We start from the raw sequence: 16,489 nt of genomic DNA, 5'->3' as shown, positions 1-16,489 counted from the left end.
TGTATGTGTTTCACAAAACTCGATGCATTAGCCATCACAATTGAAAGTCTAGTAGTTTACCTTAAGGTAGCTTCTCGTTTAATAAATGTAGCAGTTAGCGTGTACGTTGGGAGATGAGCTGTTCTGTAGCCAAGTGATTATAAAGGCAGTTTGTGGAAAACATCAGCTTAAGGCAAAGTGGTGCTTGTATGGTTACCCCTACCTCATAATGCGTTCACCGTAATAGAGCACACACTGTCAGAATGTAAACATTAGCTTCTCCATTAGCCAATCCATTTGACTCTGCAGTATCGCCTCGTGGTTTATTTGCATTAAAGGCTGCTGCTAGTCAATATTTACGTAGCAGCATTATTATTTACAGATAAAATATGGCACAATTCTTCGCTTAAACGTAAATCTAGGCTAATCAGGGCTTTCTTTCTGGCTAAAGTCCTCCTTCCTTACTCGCCCCACCCTGGGATAGTGGAAAAAGTATGGTACGATATGGTCCATTAGCTACTTTTATTGTTGCTTTAAAGGTGGCGTAAGTTGCTGTCAGTTGCCCTTGGATGATATTAGTTAAAAGATATCGTAGTTTGGAAAAACAGGCACCCAAAGTAACTGCATATCAGTTCCCTTTTCAGGCAGCCTTAGGGGTTAATAAATTTCTATCATTTCAAAACAAACCAGCATATAGATTTTATCTGAGGCGATTGAGCTTTCCCTTTATCTAAAACAAAGACTTGCTTAACATGAGATTGTTGTTATAGTTATTGATAACACTGCTCTGCAAAATCTTTTTTTTGTTTGCTATTGGGCACCTCACACCGGCTTTTTATCTGTTTTTTTTTTTTTTTTCTTTTTTTTTTTTTTACACTGACTTCAGAAGTACAACCAACTTGCCTCAGGTTTTTGAGATACACATCACTTTTGAATATCAATATAGCAAAACAATATCTGAAATTTCAAGCATTTGCCCTACAAAATAGTTTTAATGTGTGTATTCTGATAATAAACCAGAAACACCAGACAGAGACGCTAAAGCAAATTCCTGGCAATTTAGCTCAAAATTAAACATGTTAAAAAATGTTTAATACATTTGCTTTTGCGCTTGACTTAGCAAGAACCAACAGTCTTCTCCCATTATGCTAGGATTGAATTTTCCCTGATATCAGTTTATGCTTGATGAAATCTTTCTTCCATGCTCATCACTGATTTGGTGGGGGGAAAAGTCGAGATGAGAACGTAAGAAGTGCATCTAAAGTGATGTTCGGCAGTCATTAGCTGAAATGTCTTTAGCATGTTATCCATAAGCTGAGCACAATTCTGTGATTTCCAAGAAAATTCTGGACAACCTGCACGAAGGCTTCCCATGCTGCTGATCCATTTGGCTTCTGAACTCATTGTCAAGCATCATTTCACCGATTTCAGGTGAAATGATGATTAGATTTTCCAACTTTCCACTTCACCAACAAAAACACCTTCCTTAATTCTGGCTACATTTTTCTTGGGACCAGACTTAGGCAGCTCCTTATTCAAAGTCCTTTGTCCAATATATCCACTATCCCTTCTCTGCACAAGCCCAAACCATCTCAGCCTCGCCTTTCTAACTTTCTCTCAAATCCGCTCAGCCAGAGTTGTGATTAAACAGATTTATACTTCGGCCTGAATAGTTTAGTTTGTGTGGAAGCAACTCTGTTTTCTTTGATTACCTGTTTGGAAAGCGCTTTTGTAGCCTTGCATTTTTAATTTATTTCAGTTGTTGTTTTGTGTTTTTTTGCATGTACAAAATAGTGCAATTAATTAATTAATTTACAATGTGGCATAATGTTGCAAGCTGCTTGCCACACCTCTTAAATGTGGTGCCAAAGAAAGATGGACAGGAGCCAAGTGGGCACAAAAAAAGAGAAGCGAGCAGGACTACTTAATGTCTTCCTCACCTGCGTGCAGGAAGTATGCTTGCAAAGAATGTGGAAGTTGATTGACAAAAAATGGTTTTGTCACTAAAGTTTAGACCAGATTTTCCATCACATCCTCTTTGACAACAGCCACCAGCTTCCTCTATTAAGCCTTCTATAGTCAATTGTGTTTTTCCAGGAGCTTTTGTCACATTTCTGATACAACAAATGTATCCTGTGTATTGATTTTATGTTTGTTATCTTCCCTCGCTACTTTCTTTTTCTGCCCTTAGAATGAATATTTTGGTCCAAATTTCACAATGATGCAAATGGATTTCAGTAGAAGTCAGTGAAACGCTGAGAAACTGGTTTCTGAAATTGCAAGGTAAAGAAATTAAATCAGTTTCTTAACTTCTTGACATGTTTAATCTTGGCAAGTTACTCATTGAGTTTTCTAAATCAGGACCTGCACTTAAATTGTTACTATTACCCCTTTCATTCCTCCTCTTTCTGTCTCTGTCTCTTAACACAAACACACACCACTTAAGCTCATTGTTTAGCCTCAACATGCTTGACCTGTTCACTCTGCTTTGCTCTGTTGGGATGTCTGGTCTTAGCTCGATGCTAGGAATTTCAAACTTGAAGAGTATGTTGTGCTTTGTGTGTGTGTGTGTGTGTGTTTGGGGAAATTATTTCAGGATCATTACTATGGTGATTAAATAAATGTTAAACCAACCAAGTAGACGGGAATAAATCAAACTCACAAGCAATGCTGGCCCTGGAGTATGAAAACAAGTTTCCCTGGATGCCTTGCACAAATAGTGTTACCAGGCCCCATGTGTATATGACAAGCGGAAGAAAAACATGTTTATATAACAATTTAATTTTCATAATTCCACTCAGTTCTCACATCCCTGGCTCCAGGTGTGTCAGGCCTTTTTACTGCATGTATGAATAGCCTTGTCTAGTTGTTTCAGCAGCCACCCAAGGGTGTGTGTTTCATTTGTGTGTGCGTGTGTGTGAGTGGAAAGGGACGTAGCCTAATTGTGGCAATTGTGCAGAGCAAGCTTGTTGTCCTCAGCCCTCTCATGCTTCACATTTTCCGTTGTTAAAACCAGCAACCCTTAAACCCTAAATGCCAACATAATCATGCACAAACACTCTTGGATTGCTTAAATGCACCTTCTGCCACTTTGGTTGGTGTCATGAGACCTGCTGTGTCATGATGCCGCAGAAGGTGTCAACAAGGGCAGGATGATGAAAGTGTTGGGGAAGGTAGTCTGAACCAGAAGCCTGTACAGTCATAACAGTAATTGAGGTGTAAGGTGAGAGCTGAAGTTCACGTAACAGAGGAAAACACCTGCTGGAGAAAATTGCTCCCAGTAGCATGAGCTCAGAGATGCCAGCGTCAGCAAGGGACTTGCTGTGCCGCTCCGTTTAAACCTTCATCTTCTTAATAGTAATTGACCAGCTTTAGGGCTTAACTTTAAAACTAGTAAGTCTTAAAGATTATAAGGGTTTCCACGCCCTTCTCTGTAATGTACACAAATCATTTGGCATGGCTTTTTCTCATCGAGCATCAAATCAGGTTTGCTGCCAAGCATGCAAAGGTGCATTACATCAAAATATTTGACACTTAGGTTACTTGCTTACGTGCAGTTTTAGTAGGTTAAAAACTACTAATACAGAAAAGTGTGTAATGTCTCAACTTGCCCAACTTCAATAGGCTTGTTTGAGATGAGCAAGGCTTGCGTGGAGATGATCACAAGCGATCCCTTGGAATGTTTTCTGGTTAGATTTCTGTCTAGTGACTCAGTCTGAAATCATGCAGATATCAGTAAAGATAACCTCACAGTATCTAGGTGACTGTACCTTGTATTGCTTTCCACCAAAACCTCGGGGTGTGGTGGAAAATGACAGGCTCCGTCTGATCAGCAATACAAAAACATTTCTAACTCCTTTCGTTAAATTAGTCAGACTTGTTTATGTTATCTTCTTTGCAGTCTGATAGTTCTTGTCTACAGAATAAATATTATAAATGTTTTCTTTTTTTTATTGGCACAAAAGCTTTTTTTTCAGTAAAGTAAAATAGCTTTTACTTATATACCCAAATTCAGCACATGTGTTAGAAGAAAAAATATATCTTTTTAAAAATTGCACCAAGTGAAGTGCATAAAATAGTCTTTCCCTTCAATCATTGTACCTGATCTGAATAAAACTAATAGCAAAGTGCTTGACAGCTGTAAGATCCCTCTTTATTTCCCCAGTAGTGTTTTACATACGGCACTGGTATTTCCACTTTAGAAAAATAATTGTATGTTAAACCTTTTCCTGAAGCCATCGTTATGCTCCGTGTTTGGTTGACCCTTGCATCTTTGCCCAAATGCGACTGCGTTGGTGATTTCACTGCATCATTGCTCACTTATATAGAAGTCCGAGCTGAACTGTGATTTTCTTGACCTGCCTGCAGTTTGTGCTTTGTTTTCAGGTGGCTGAATAAGTTACCTGTGTGGTTTTGCGGTGCAGACACAACTCTACAGCACTCTTTGCATATAATTTGTTCCTGGTTAACATCACTTGACCTAAATTTGCAATATCTCCGAACAGCAAATGACGATTCAATTCAAGGGAAAAGCTCTTTGCCTCCTGCCGTGCCACACATTTGAATTTGGTTATGTATCTCTCTTTTAACGCACTTTTACTAAGCCCGTCTAGTCCAGGAAACCTGAAGCTGCACAGTGCAGGGAACAGCTGTGATTGGCTCATGGAGGCATGTTAATCTAGCGACCACTTGATTTGCTTACTTTCTATTGGCAGAGCATACATTTTCAGTGGCACTTAATCATGTTCCTTTAATTGTGAGAAGCCAGCATCATGAGATTAAAATTTGAAAGTGAAAGAGCAGATTATTTATGAATGAGAATTAAAAAAGAGCCGCCAGGTGCTAAAAAATAAACCTTAGACTCAAACGTTAGAACAGGCTTTTCCCCGCAGCACACCGTGTAATAAATACAAAGAAAACGGCGGCCTTTACAACTTATGTCTAAAAATGTGTAGTTTCATGCATCGGTTAAAACACTCGACTCCAGCCACATGACGCACAGCTGGAAACACTTCCCGCAAGATGAGCTGTCCGAGATTCACAGAATTTACAGAAAATGTTATATTTTTGTGATTTATATCGTTATCAGGACGATAGAATTTCTTATATTGGGATATGAGATTTTGGTCATATCGCACAGCCCTAGACTGTGTACAAGATTTGTACTTTGCTGGTTTTTTTTGTTTTGTTTTTTACATTTTTTGATGCATTTACAACAAAACAATAGGCAGACAGCTAGTGCCAGCTACTCTGAAAAAATTGAAACCACACTGTTTTGAGGCTTGATATCTTGTTGTTTATCTCCTGAAAAAAAATATGCAGAGACCTTAGATCACTGTGTAGAATTTCTTTTCAGGCCAGCTGTTTTGTAAATGTAATCTCTGCATCTCTGTCTGCAAGATAAGGAGAATGAGCCTCACAAGTCACAACAATATGTAAACTGTATACTTAAGGACTGGCATGACACAATGTTGCTCCTTCACTATGACTGCCTGACAGATCAATAATGAACACTTGTTTTGTGTTTAGTATCAGAAGGGATAGTACCAGCTTGGCCATGACATTTATTTTTAGCAGCAAACTGGTATAATGCTTGCTTTTATCGTGATCACACTGGCTGTGTGACTAGATCACCCTAGAAGCTTTTGTAAGACACGTTTAGTTCATCTTAAATTAACCAACTTTTTGTATTTGATCAAAAAACATTGGTCTACACTTTGTCATTTTTTTTCGAAAGATGATTTTTTTTTCCTAAATATTGAATTGTTATGTCAATGCCTTGTGCAGTTCAGCCTTTTCCCAGGCTTTGGTGGAACCATACTAAGAAATGCATGGAGGTCTCCAGTCTTGGTATTAATGCTGCATTCAGTGGACACGGGGAATCCACTCTTATCTCTCCCCAGGGAAAAAAATCAAACAAACAAGCCTTAATAGCTCATCTGTTTCTTCAGTTAAGTGATGGGGGTTGTTATTCATAAAATGGCAAAAAAGCAAACCAGGAGGCAGCCAAGAAATTACATAACTCAGTTAAATGCAATGAGATTCCTGATTAGATTTTCCAACTTTCCACTTCTGATGTGCCATTAATGCAGAATAAGAAGGTGCAACAAATTAGGTGGAACAAAATGAACAGGAGAGGGAGGAAGATGGCAGTCTAGCATCTGATCTTGAGAAGGGGTGTAATCAGGCAAACTAAGTGAAAACACCTGTGTGAAAGTTTGCGAAGCACAAATTAACATTCAACTTTCAATTACCATTGGAAGCTGAAATGTTTACCTCTCATATCTCTGAAAAGACAAGGGCTGAATTAAGTCCCTTTTACCTTTTGTTAGAGTGATGCGATTGTTCTTGAGCGTTTTGTTGTGATTTGACACCATTACAAAGTACATACAGCATCAGGTTTCAGTTTTGTTTGCAACCATGTGAATGACAGTTTGTGCATGGGCTTATAATGACTTCAAAAGATAATTTTCCTAACACAATAAAATGTAAGTGTGGTTTATCAAATTTTCCATTGGTTCATTATCATGTAATGTTTTAATGCTTCTCGGTAGCAGGGTTAGTGGGTCAAAGGTTCATTAGCGGCCTACAAATGTTCACCTCGTGCCTGCATGGGCTCTCACCGGGTACTCCAACTTCCCCTGACAATCCAAAGACAATGGTGAATGATTGTGTGTCTTTCTTTGGAAGCCATGCGGCAGACTGGAGAGCTATCTATGGTGTACCCCACCTCTTGTCTTATGGTAACTAGGATAGGTTCTACCCACACTCCTCACCCCACCTACACCTGAGACCCTGAATCTGATAAGCAGAGGAAAAACTTTACAATACAATAAAGTTTAAGTGTGGTTCAACCAATTTTTCCATGGGTTTATCACCATGTGATGTTTTTAGTGCCTCTAAGTAGCAGAGTCAGTGACTCAAAGGTTCAATAACAGCTGAAGTTTAAGGTGTAGTTGTTTTTGTCATTTCCATTGTGAAGTTTTTAGTCTTGCTTTTTTTTTAACTACCGTTTCATAAAAACACATTTCATAAATGTGCATATCTCATGAATAATAACCACAACCTGGAAATTACACAAATGAGTAAGTCTCTGTGTCCCAGTCTTTCACCATACTGAATCCATTCTTCCAGTATGGAAGTACATGTACAGTATTGTGGAGAATTTGCAGCCACTTGTCATTTCTTGATAGTTTGTTTTCCCAAGTAACCAGTCCTCCTTGTAATTTCTAAAGTAGTCAGATGTGGCAAAAGTACAGACATTCTGTACATATGTGGAAATACAGATATTAGTATTAAAATATACTCCAGTAAAAGCTGAAGTACTTATTCAATGAGTGAAAAGGTATAAGTTCTGAAATACTCAAAGCAAGAAAGTAAAAAGTAGCTCTCTGGGAGGATTCTACTGAATGCATTCAGTTTGAATCAGTTATGTAGAATATGAGCAAACAATTGGAGAAAAATTCCTCTGTTTTCTGTTGCTTACAGAACAGAGAGTGACTTTACCTTTAAACTGAAAAATGAATACAGTTAGGGGTTAAAGTGGAATTCAACGCGTGGGGGAACCCTAAAATCGGTTGTAGTGGCTCAATGTGGGGAAACAAGTAATAACTCTTAATGGTACAGGCTCTGATTAGGTGATCTGGGCCACTGCAACTCTGAGGTTTACTCGTCTTTGTGGATTTGCACAACTGAATTCAACAAGATATAAGCATATGTCTCATGAGTTGTCTTGGCATCCTCTGTGATGACAGTATATTGTGCATGTTGTTTTTATACTAGGCTGTATAAGGTTGGTATGAAGGTGGAATTGGGTGAATGAATCTAAGATTCATCAGCTTAACTTCAAATTCAACTGTGGTACACTTGATGTAACCTAACTCTCACCTTGAGCACCATGGCCACTTTGCACTAGTCACACACAGTTCTTTGCTTTAAATCCATCACAGTACGGCAAATCTAAATTGTTTATGCTGCACTAAGCTGCAGAGTATTTTCATGCCGCTTTTGAGTAACACAAACTTGGCATACCTCAGTTTGTTTTGCAGAACGCTTCACAATATAAAAAAATCATTGCTTCACATGTACAGATAACATCTGACATAAAAAATCAGGACTTGCATGTAAGTATTCAAGTTCCAGTTGATCAACTATCATGAGCAGTTATTACCTTTAAATATAATTCTCTCTTCTTCCCCTCCAATCCCGTCTTTCTCTATCTCGAGTGGTTTTAGTTCTTATTCTCTCCCCTGAGAAATATAGCAGCTGTAGCTTTTAGGTAGAAGGCATTTTGTGACAAACTGCACAGAAACAGTTTGTGTGTTTGCTGATGTTTGTTAAGCTGATAGAAATTTTGCATTTGAAATTACCGGCCACGTAAAAAAAGGTATTCCCTTTATACTCACTCCTCCTTCTTAGAGCTAGCTAAATGCTGAAGTACCACAACTGCAAATTATGGACATCTGCACTTGTTGCAGGCCCACTTTAACCAAGAATAGAGAATTTGTTCACATTTCTTTAGTTGAATCTGTGAAAAATGTCAAAGACAACACAGTTTAAAGGGCATAAAATAGTATTTTTACACAAAACGTTGATTCTCACAGAGCTTTTATCAGAAGACTTTGCATAGCTCGACATGATGTGCAATGTGTCTTTAAAAATTTAAGGAAACTGGGCCAGTGGAGGTCAGAAGAAGTGACAGGCCTAAAAAACAGATCTTCAGCAAAGGAACAGTATCTGAACATCATGTTCTCAAGAAATAGGAATCCTGCAAAGACCTGATAAAGATACATTTGGTTCTTCAGTTGATACTTTGAGGGTGGCTGTAGCTCAGGAGGTAGAGCAGGTCATCTACTAATCAGAAGATTAGTGGTTCAAACATGGAAGAAAAGTTAATTCTGTGCATATTCAAGTTCAACGAACTTTATGACACAGGTTTACATGCATATAGGGACCTCGGAAGGAAAGCAGTGTTGTGGAAACAACACACTCTTCACTAGTAGGGATAGTGCCAGAGCGTTATTCTTTATGGATGAGAGATACGTGTTTTGAAATGACAGGGAGCTTGTGCATCCTAGTACACGTAGAGCAGGTGCAAAAAAAATGATGTACAAGTGGAGTGTAACACAATTTTTGGGCCATTTTCTCCAGCTAGCAGTCAGCGCAGCACATGTTGCTTTCTATGTGAAAGGGGCTTAAGTACGCTTGGGCAAGATGCGGAACCCTAAATTGCCCCATCGGAGTAGGAATGTTAGATAGAAAAGCACATAGCTGTAGAAAAAAAGTGCTTGTATGAATTGAATAAGGCTTGTTGTATAAAGCGTTTTGAGTGCTAGAGTAGAAAAGAGCAGAAAAGTACGATATATGAACCAGTCCATCCACTGTTTGCCCCATCAGAAATGGTCTCAGTGGACTGAACCAAAGATCACTAGCAATCACTGGAAAAATCAGTGGCAATCGATCTTATAGCACCTTCGTTCAAATAGTCATCAGTTTGGAGGTTGAGGAGAGAGGTACAACAGCAAGCAGCTACAGCCATCTGTTATACATGGTGGAGGCTCTGTCATGATTTGGGTATGTTGACAAAACTGATAGGATTATGAACACTGAAAAGGACTGTCAGGTTTTCCATCATCCATCATACAGTACCATCTGGAAAGCATCTGACTAGCAATAGCTTCATTATTAAGCATGATAGTGATCCTAAGCACACACCCAATGCAGTAAAAACATACCTAGCATTCCTAATCAGTTGAGACTTTCAATGTAAGAGTATCATTTTCCAGGCTTTTTTGCTTTCAGTGGCTTAACACTCCATATATTGCCATATTGATTGCATCCAAGTTCCTGTTACAATATTTTAATTCTTCTGTTCTGTTCCTGATTATACTTGAAGGATAGTTTAAGATCTTCATTCAACAAAGCCATTTTATTAAGAATAACAGAAAGTTTCTCCAGCAGTACATTCAGTGAATAATTCCAAAACCACAACAAAACGTGATTTAGTGACTGTGCACCCACAATCTGTCACCCACAGACCAAAAGGTTCCCCCATTTACATTCCACCCTAGGAATGTCTGCCCTGGATTTTCCACTGTTTGTGGGCAAATATATTAAAAGAGCAACAGAACTGCAATCTTTGCCTTTGGCGAGACCGCTAAAAACCACATTTGTTTCATATTATCAATGTTCTCCTTCTTAGCTTCTTTCCATAGCAGAGATCCAAGTCTGGAATACAGTGACTGTCATCATCCACCCACTTAATAAAACAGTGTTTCTTTAAAACTGTTATGTTTATTCTGTATGGACTTGTACTCAGCTAATCTTGTCTTGTTCATCTCTTCCAGATGGCTGTGTCAGTGCGGGGCCTGTACTTTGTGGTGACCCTGTTTTTGGGTAGTTTCTTCGGGAGCGTCTTCATGCTGGGCCCAGTTTTACCCCTCATGTTGTTGTCTCCTGCTTGGTACCGCTGGCTCACTGATCGAATTGTGGCTACCTGGCTCACCCTACCTGTGGTGCGTACACCAGCTTACCCTTTTCTTAACCTACTTCTGTGTGCGACAGATGGTCTTAAGTTACCTGTGCTTAGGCTGATGAAAATGTGCCTTTTCTCTTAATTTGTCAAAACTACACTTCATTTATTCCAATTATGCCTGAGAACAAGGCAAAGGTCTTGTGTATCATGACTGCAACAATTGATGATCGTACTTATTTTCTTAGAAAAGAATCTACAATTTGCACACTGCAGAACTCTAATTTCTATCTGTTAATGTGACATTTCGAACATACCTGCTCGTTATCAGATGAAACACAAGGTGGTGCCATGTAAAACCACCTGTGATTGGTTATATGACCATGAACAAGAGCAATAATATCCAACCAGTACCATGTCTTATTATCTTCTCATTCTTTCGGCTCTCTTTTCTGTTTTTCTTCCTACCTTACCTCTTCCTAGTTCCGCCTCCTCCCTTTCTATGATTTTTCTGTCATCATTCTTGACCACCTTCCTATCTGTCACCCTCGCTTCCCTTTCGGTTCTTTTATGCTCCCTCCATCCTTGTCTCTCTTTTCTAGTCCTTGCTGGAGCTAGTATTTGGAGTGAAGGTGGTGATAACAGGTGATGGTTTCATTCCCGGAGAGCGGAGCGTGATCATCATGAACCACCGTACCCGCCTGGACTGGATGTTCCTTTGGTGTTGTCTGCTCAGGTACAGCTACCTTCGTCTGGAAAAGATCTGCCTCAAGGCTGCGCTTAAGGCTGTTCCTGGCTTTGGTGGGTATACAGTGGGTGCTCTGCCCTTTCCTACACACAAAGACACTCGTGTACACTTACACAAACTATAATGTAATATATGCTGAAAGAGGAGATAAAACCATTAAGACTGACTTGGCTGAATGTAAATATAAAAGAGGAACAGTATGATGTAAAGTTAGAGCACTAATGTGTTATACAAGTTCAGCTCCTACTTTAAGATGTTAGCCAGTTTACCTTGATAAGCAGACATGTGACAACTTAATATTTGCTTTGCAGGTTGGGCAATGCAGGTTGCCTGCTTTGTCTTCATTCAGCGTCGTTGGGAGGAGGACAAGAAGCATTTGGAGAACATGCTTGACTACTTTTGTGACATCAGAGAGCCCTTGCAGTTGCTGCTCTTCCCAGAAGGCACCGACCTTACCGGTGAAGTGTAAACCTTGCAGTGTTTAATTCATTCATGGGGCGGTCTGTCCATATTTCAGTTATTACTCTCAAAATGTGTTACCCACCAGTCGGCTTCCAGAGCCCAGCGTAGCGCTCCACCTGTTGCACGCCTTTGCGCTCGACACTGTTATGCAAACAGAGTTTGCATAACAGTTCAGAGTGATAAGACATATCTAAATCTCTTGTCACTGCCATTTCTGCAAGAATGCTCTGATCTCTCGGTCTAAGCAAGAGTGACACTTGTGCCTAAAGGCCCTTCAGATCCCATTTGAGCCAGTCAAAGTCCTGAGTAGCATTACTGGGAGAAGCTTAACTCCCATTTACATATCATGATGTCATGTTGAGCTGAATGTAGTTACATCATAATTAGCCAGTAGGGTCTAAGTATTACTTTACAGTTGGTGTTATGTTTGCACCCTTGCGAGTGTGTTTGCAAGTAAGCCTCTTAGACTTCAAGGCTTGATTTGACGCAAGAAACAAGGGGATATATACACGGTATGTTGACTTCTTACGTGGAAGTTCATTAGTCCCGCACTGCTTATCCTAGAGGCATACAGACTAAAGGATCAAGGTCAGAGCAAACTTTTTAATAAAGCTTTTAAAACTGAAATGAATAAGAGACTGTGTAGGATTGACAAACAGCTTTGTTTAAGAGAACAGGTGTGATCAACAGAGCTGTCTGTTGTCTGAGTACTCTGTCTGAATTTGCTTCTTGTTGCATAATATAACTTATGAGTCATGATATAGTTTACATGTTCCAGCAACAAGTTCCCGAGGAATGTTTGGCTAATAAATAGTCACCTTTCCTGTGTTTATGTCCTCACCCCCCCATGGATTTTTATAAATGGATAAATGTTTATCTTTAGTGGGTGTATTAATGAATCTAATCATATCCCGTAACCCATGTTGTTATTGTTACTTCTATTTTTATAATAGTACACTGGAATTTTTTGATTATGTATCCCCATGAGTTCGGCTGTTGTTATTATTAAGGCTATCTAATATGCAACAGTTAATCTTGTCCATGGTATTTTGGTCTGACGGTATAAATTTCATCGCAGAGGTACTCTAAGTTTAATAGTTTTAAAGTACAAAGTCAAAATGAATACAGACAGCTAATACTCCTAGCATCTTAAAACAATTCTTGATTTATTTACCTTATTTTTTGTGCCTACATAAAGGTTTATGCACTCTTCTTAAAACAGTCATATGATACAAACTTAGTCTTGATTGCATCCCAGTAAAAACACTTATCCTGGAGAGAATGAGTAACATGATATGTTTCTACAGAGTTTTTACTCAAGTTTTATGGTGTGTGTCTTCTGCAGAAAATACAAGGGCAAAGAGCGACGCGTTTGCTGCACAGAACAGCCTGCCGAAGTTTGAGTATGTTCTTCATCCCCGCACCACAGGATTCACCTTCATTGTGGACCGACTACGAAAAGGTCAGCTTTGAAGGACATTAACAGCTTCTGAAATCATCTACATTAAACACGTGACCGATTTACTTGTAATAGACACGTTAAGGATAATTGGCAGCCAGACAGTGTAATGTGTTCACATGAAAATAACCAGCACACAAAGCCTGTCACAAGGACGGAAATATTTTATCTCTAAAACCAACTGAAAATGACATGCTGCTACGATGACTGTACTTATTCCACTGACACTGTTCATACAAGGAGGGATTATACCTGTTATTCTTCAAAGTCTTAGACATATGCTTCATCCCAATGCCAGTCATTACAGCTACCTGATATTCTCATATTTCTGTGTGAGCTCAACCTGGCAGTCTTCCAAAGGTCTTAAATACCATCTCTGGTCCTGCTGTCTCACCCCCCCCCCTCCCCCTCCCCCTCCCCCCTCCCCCTCCCCGACCCTGCATGCTCAGCAGTGACACAGACTCTCCAAGCAGGTGTTGTGAAACACTGTGATATCATCAGACTAAGCCAATTTTCATCTCCCTTTCTTTATGCCACTGACTGACATACTCATGCTGATCATGTTCACCCTGTCCATATCCACTGTGCCCCTCTAAGCTCTATTTTTACTGTGAGAGCAGGCGCTTGCGGGTGTCATCCTGTGCTTTTGGTGATCTATTTTGTTCCCCCTGTGTATACAAGGGCACTGTAGATCAGTGATGACGGTAGTTTTAAAACAGCGAGTTACTGGATAATTGGAGGTGTCTGAGTAACGGGGCCAGTGAACTAGTGTGGTTTTGTAAGAGAGATAATAATTCTCCCTGCAGTGGCTTGTCTTCATGTCTAAAAGATTTACTGTTTGTGGTTCTGGATCTGAAGTTGAGTTTTTCACAGTTCTAATGAATTTGCTTTTATCCTTTTAAAATAGGAAGTGGTGTTATTCTCCCATTCATTTTAAATTGTACTTATTTTTTACTTTTTTCCTAGGTGATAATTTGGATGCCGTCCATGACATTACAGTCGCCTACCCTAAGAACATCCCACAGACAGAACGCCACCTTGTATCCGGCCATTTCCCACGTGAGATCCATTTCCATGTCCGGCGCTATCCAGTGTCGGCACTTCCCACCTCTTCCTCTGACTTAGAATCTTGGTGTCGGGAGCGCTGGGCCGAGAAGGAGGTCCGGTTGCGGGACTTTTACTCAGGACAGCCCCGCGCCTTTGACAGGGATGGCGTTGCACGTGTACCACCCTGTAAGTCAGAGCTGCGAGTTACTCTGATCAAAGCGGCCTCGCTGCTGTATTGGAGCAGCTTCATTGCTCTGTGTTTCACTGGCCTGTGGCTCTGGGCTCCTTTCAGGCTTTACTTCCTGATCATGGTTGGAGTGTACATAGCTCAACATAAGCACTTTGGAGGGCTTGAGATGCTGGAGATGGCCTGCCATCGATACTGGAAGTCGATGTCTGCTGACGTCAGTGAGAACAATAAATTGCTAGATGGAAAAATGAAGTGAGGTAATACAGTTGCGAATGAACAATGACATGTTACCACCTGTACTCAGCAAAGACTGAGGACTCATTTGTCTACACTTGTTCAGTCCAGTGAGCTAAAGTATCCCATGGTGGAACCTAGTGCTCCATGCCTTAGAAAGACAAAAATAAGTGCACCCACGATGGTATGCATGGCTTCAGTGGAAAGAGCTTAGCTTTCGGGGGGGGGGGGGGGGGAAGGAATGTTAACCATATTAAACTGTGTTGGGTTTAGGGAATTCATCGTAAATGATGTATCACTTGCCCTTTCTGTGACTTTTCTTGTGTAATCACTGTTATTTAGCTTGCCGTCTGTCCATTTTTAGCAGTTTCATGTAGTAGGTGTTTGTCATGGTTTGTTATTTGGGACCTCGGTATGGACCTGTGTCACAAAATACTGCTGTTGGTATTTGTCATACTTGTTAGATATTCATATTTTTGAAATGTATTTTATTGTATGCTGTAATAATTTTTTTTAATCATGAATGGAGCAGAGCCATAGTACAGAACGTGTATGTATGATGATTTGACTTCTGCTAATACTCCTATTAGCAGTATAAGCTGGATTGTTTAAATCAATCAGCTTCTGTTAGAAGTGTTCAGCAAGGGGGAAAAAAAGGACAGATGTAATTCCCAGAGAGTTATTAAGGCACATGAGTAAAACTGTTTACTTTTAGTGGGTATAATTACCCTTTTAGCCCTTGATCCTTAGCCTATATGGTGGTTTCACTGTATATGTTTCAATTGCTCAAGTCAATATGACAATGCAGCTTTTCCATGTAAACCCAGCAGTGAGAAAAGCAAATGTCAACTTTAAAAACAAAAAGCAATCAAAAGCAAGTAGTCTGTCATGTGAGGAAGCGGTAGATCCACATGTCAGTGGCAGGGTTGCCTGTAGCTATATTGAGGCAGCACTTGTATTATTATCAAAATTAAAGATCTGACTGATAAGTCTGGCTTACTGTAGAAGCAGATGGGCTTTGTGCCCTTTCTGGGGATGAAGAGACACCTTGTAGAGACGGGATGTGTGTGGTGCTGGGGTGGAAGAATGTCCTGTTGGGACAACGTTACCCCTCAATGTGCAGGGTGGCACAGAGAACCAGACTTGGAGTGGAAAACTGGCCCTGAACTCAACCTAATCCAAAAAGGCCCTGTAATGCCCACCGCTGCTGGTATCCCTCTCCAGAGGACTGGCATTGATGCGCCGGCTAAACCCAATTAGCAAATGACAGCTGAGAAAGCGACTCCAGTTGTGCCAAAAAAGGAGTGAAATTGAAAGAAGATTGAAGCAGTTCTTCAGCCGCATGTTTCACCTCTTGTTCTCTTTGCCTTTGCTCTCTGTTCAAACTCAATTACATTTTTACTTGAGTGAGTAAAGAAGCATTTTGTGTTTGGAGGTCTACAGCAGTTTCTGTAACACTGTGAAATGTGTGATCTAGCTGACGACTTCAATCCACTTTTGAAGTACTAATTGTCTGCCACGCAACAGAGTCGACAATGGGGTCTTTTTTTGTTTTGTTTGGTTTATGCAAATCCGAAGCTCCTCGAGTTTATGTCAAAGGGGCTGTTTCTAGTCACTGTGATATAGTTTTGTTAACAACTCGATCATCAGCATGTTTGTTTACCAAATACGGTACTATATAAATGTTTTGTTTTTTTAAACCACTTAAAACTCCCAAACCAGCTGGAAATCTGTCTCTTTCACCTGTGCCGTTTTGTGTTGCTCATTTTTACATTTACTTGTCGATGCTGGACCTCTTTAAAAATCACTGTCCTCAGGTAAACGCAGTGGACACTGTTATGAGTCAGTCTTTTAAATGAAGAGATATATATATCTAAATAAATATGCTGTATCAACTCA

At 40.0% G+C, this 16,489-nt stretch overlaps 1 protein-coding gene and 1 long non-coding RNA gene across 4 annotated transcripts in view; one reads left to right on the top strand and one right to left on the bottom strand.

Moving 5' to 3' along the window:
* The window catches only part of LOC102788748 (uncharacterized), a 19,272-nt gene extending 18,775 nt beyond the window's left edge, over positions 1 to 497 (bottom strand). The window contains exon 1 of one of the 2 annotated variants that reach the window (XR_437183.3): positions 203 to 497. This is a non-coding gene — a long non-coding RNA (uncharacterized LOC102788748). Of the gene's footprint in view, positions 1 to 60; positions 183 to 202 lie in introns of those variants that run through there. The other variant, XR_437182.3, reaches the window with a different exon arrangement.
* Positions 1 to 16,489, top strand: part of lclat1 (lysocardiolipin acyltransferase 1) — a 16,842-nt gene extending 353 nt beyond the window's left edge. Inside the window, exons 2-7 of one of the 2 annotated variants that reach the window (XM_006798428.3) lie at positions 2,171 to 2,262; positions 10,326 to 10,493; positions 11,053 to 11,251; positions 11,510 to 11,656; positions 13,006 to 13,122; positions 14,086 to 16,489. In XM_006798428.3, coding sequence (XP_006798491.1) covers positions 10,326 to 10,493; positions 11,053 to 11,251; positions 11,510 to 11,656; positions 13,006 to 13,122; positions 14,086 to 14,612 — 1,158 coding nt within the window. In that variant the 5' untranslated portion in view covers positions 2,171 to 2,262 and the 3' untranslated portion in view covers positions 14,613 to 16,489. The remainder of the gene's footprint in view (positions 1 to 2,170; positions 2,263 to 10,325; positions 10,494 to 11,052; positions 11,252 to 11,509; positions 11,657 to 13,005; positions 13,123 to 14,085) is intronic. The other variant, XM_006798427.3, reaches the window with a different exon arrangement.

Source organism: Neolamprologus brichardi, chromosome 19 (assembly GCF_056152115.1).
Source record: "Neolamprologus brichardi isolate AB-2024 chromosome 19, ASM5615211v1, whole genome shotgun sequence".
Taxonomy (NCBI): Eukaryota; Metazoa; Chordata; class Actinopteri; order Cichliformes; family Cichlidae; genus Neolamprologus; species Neolamprologus brichardi.
The sequence above is the reverse complement of the archived record's forward strand: the minus strand, read 5'-3'. Positions and strand labels throughout refer to the sequence as shown.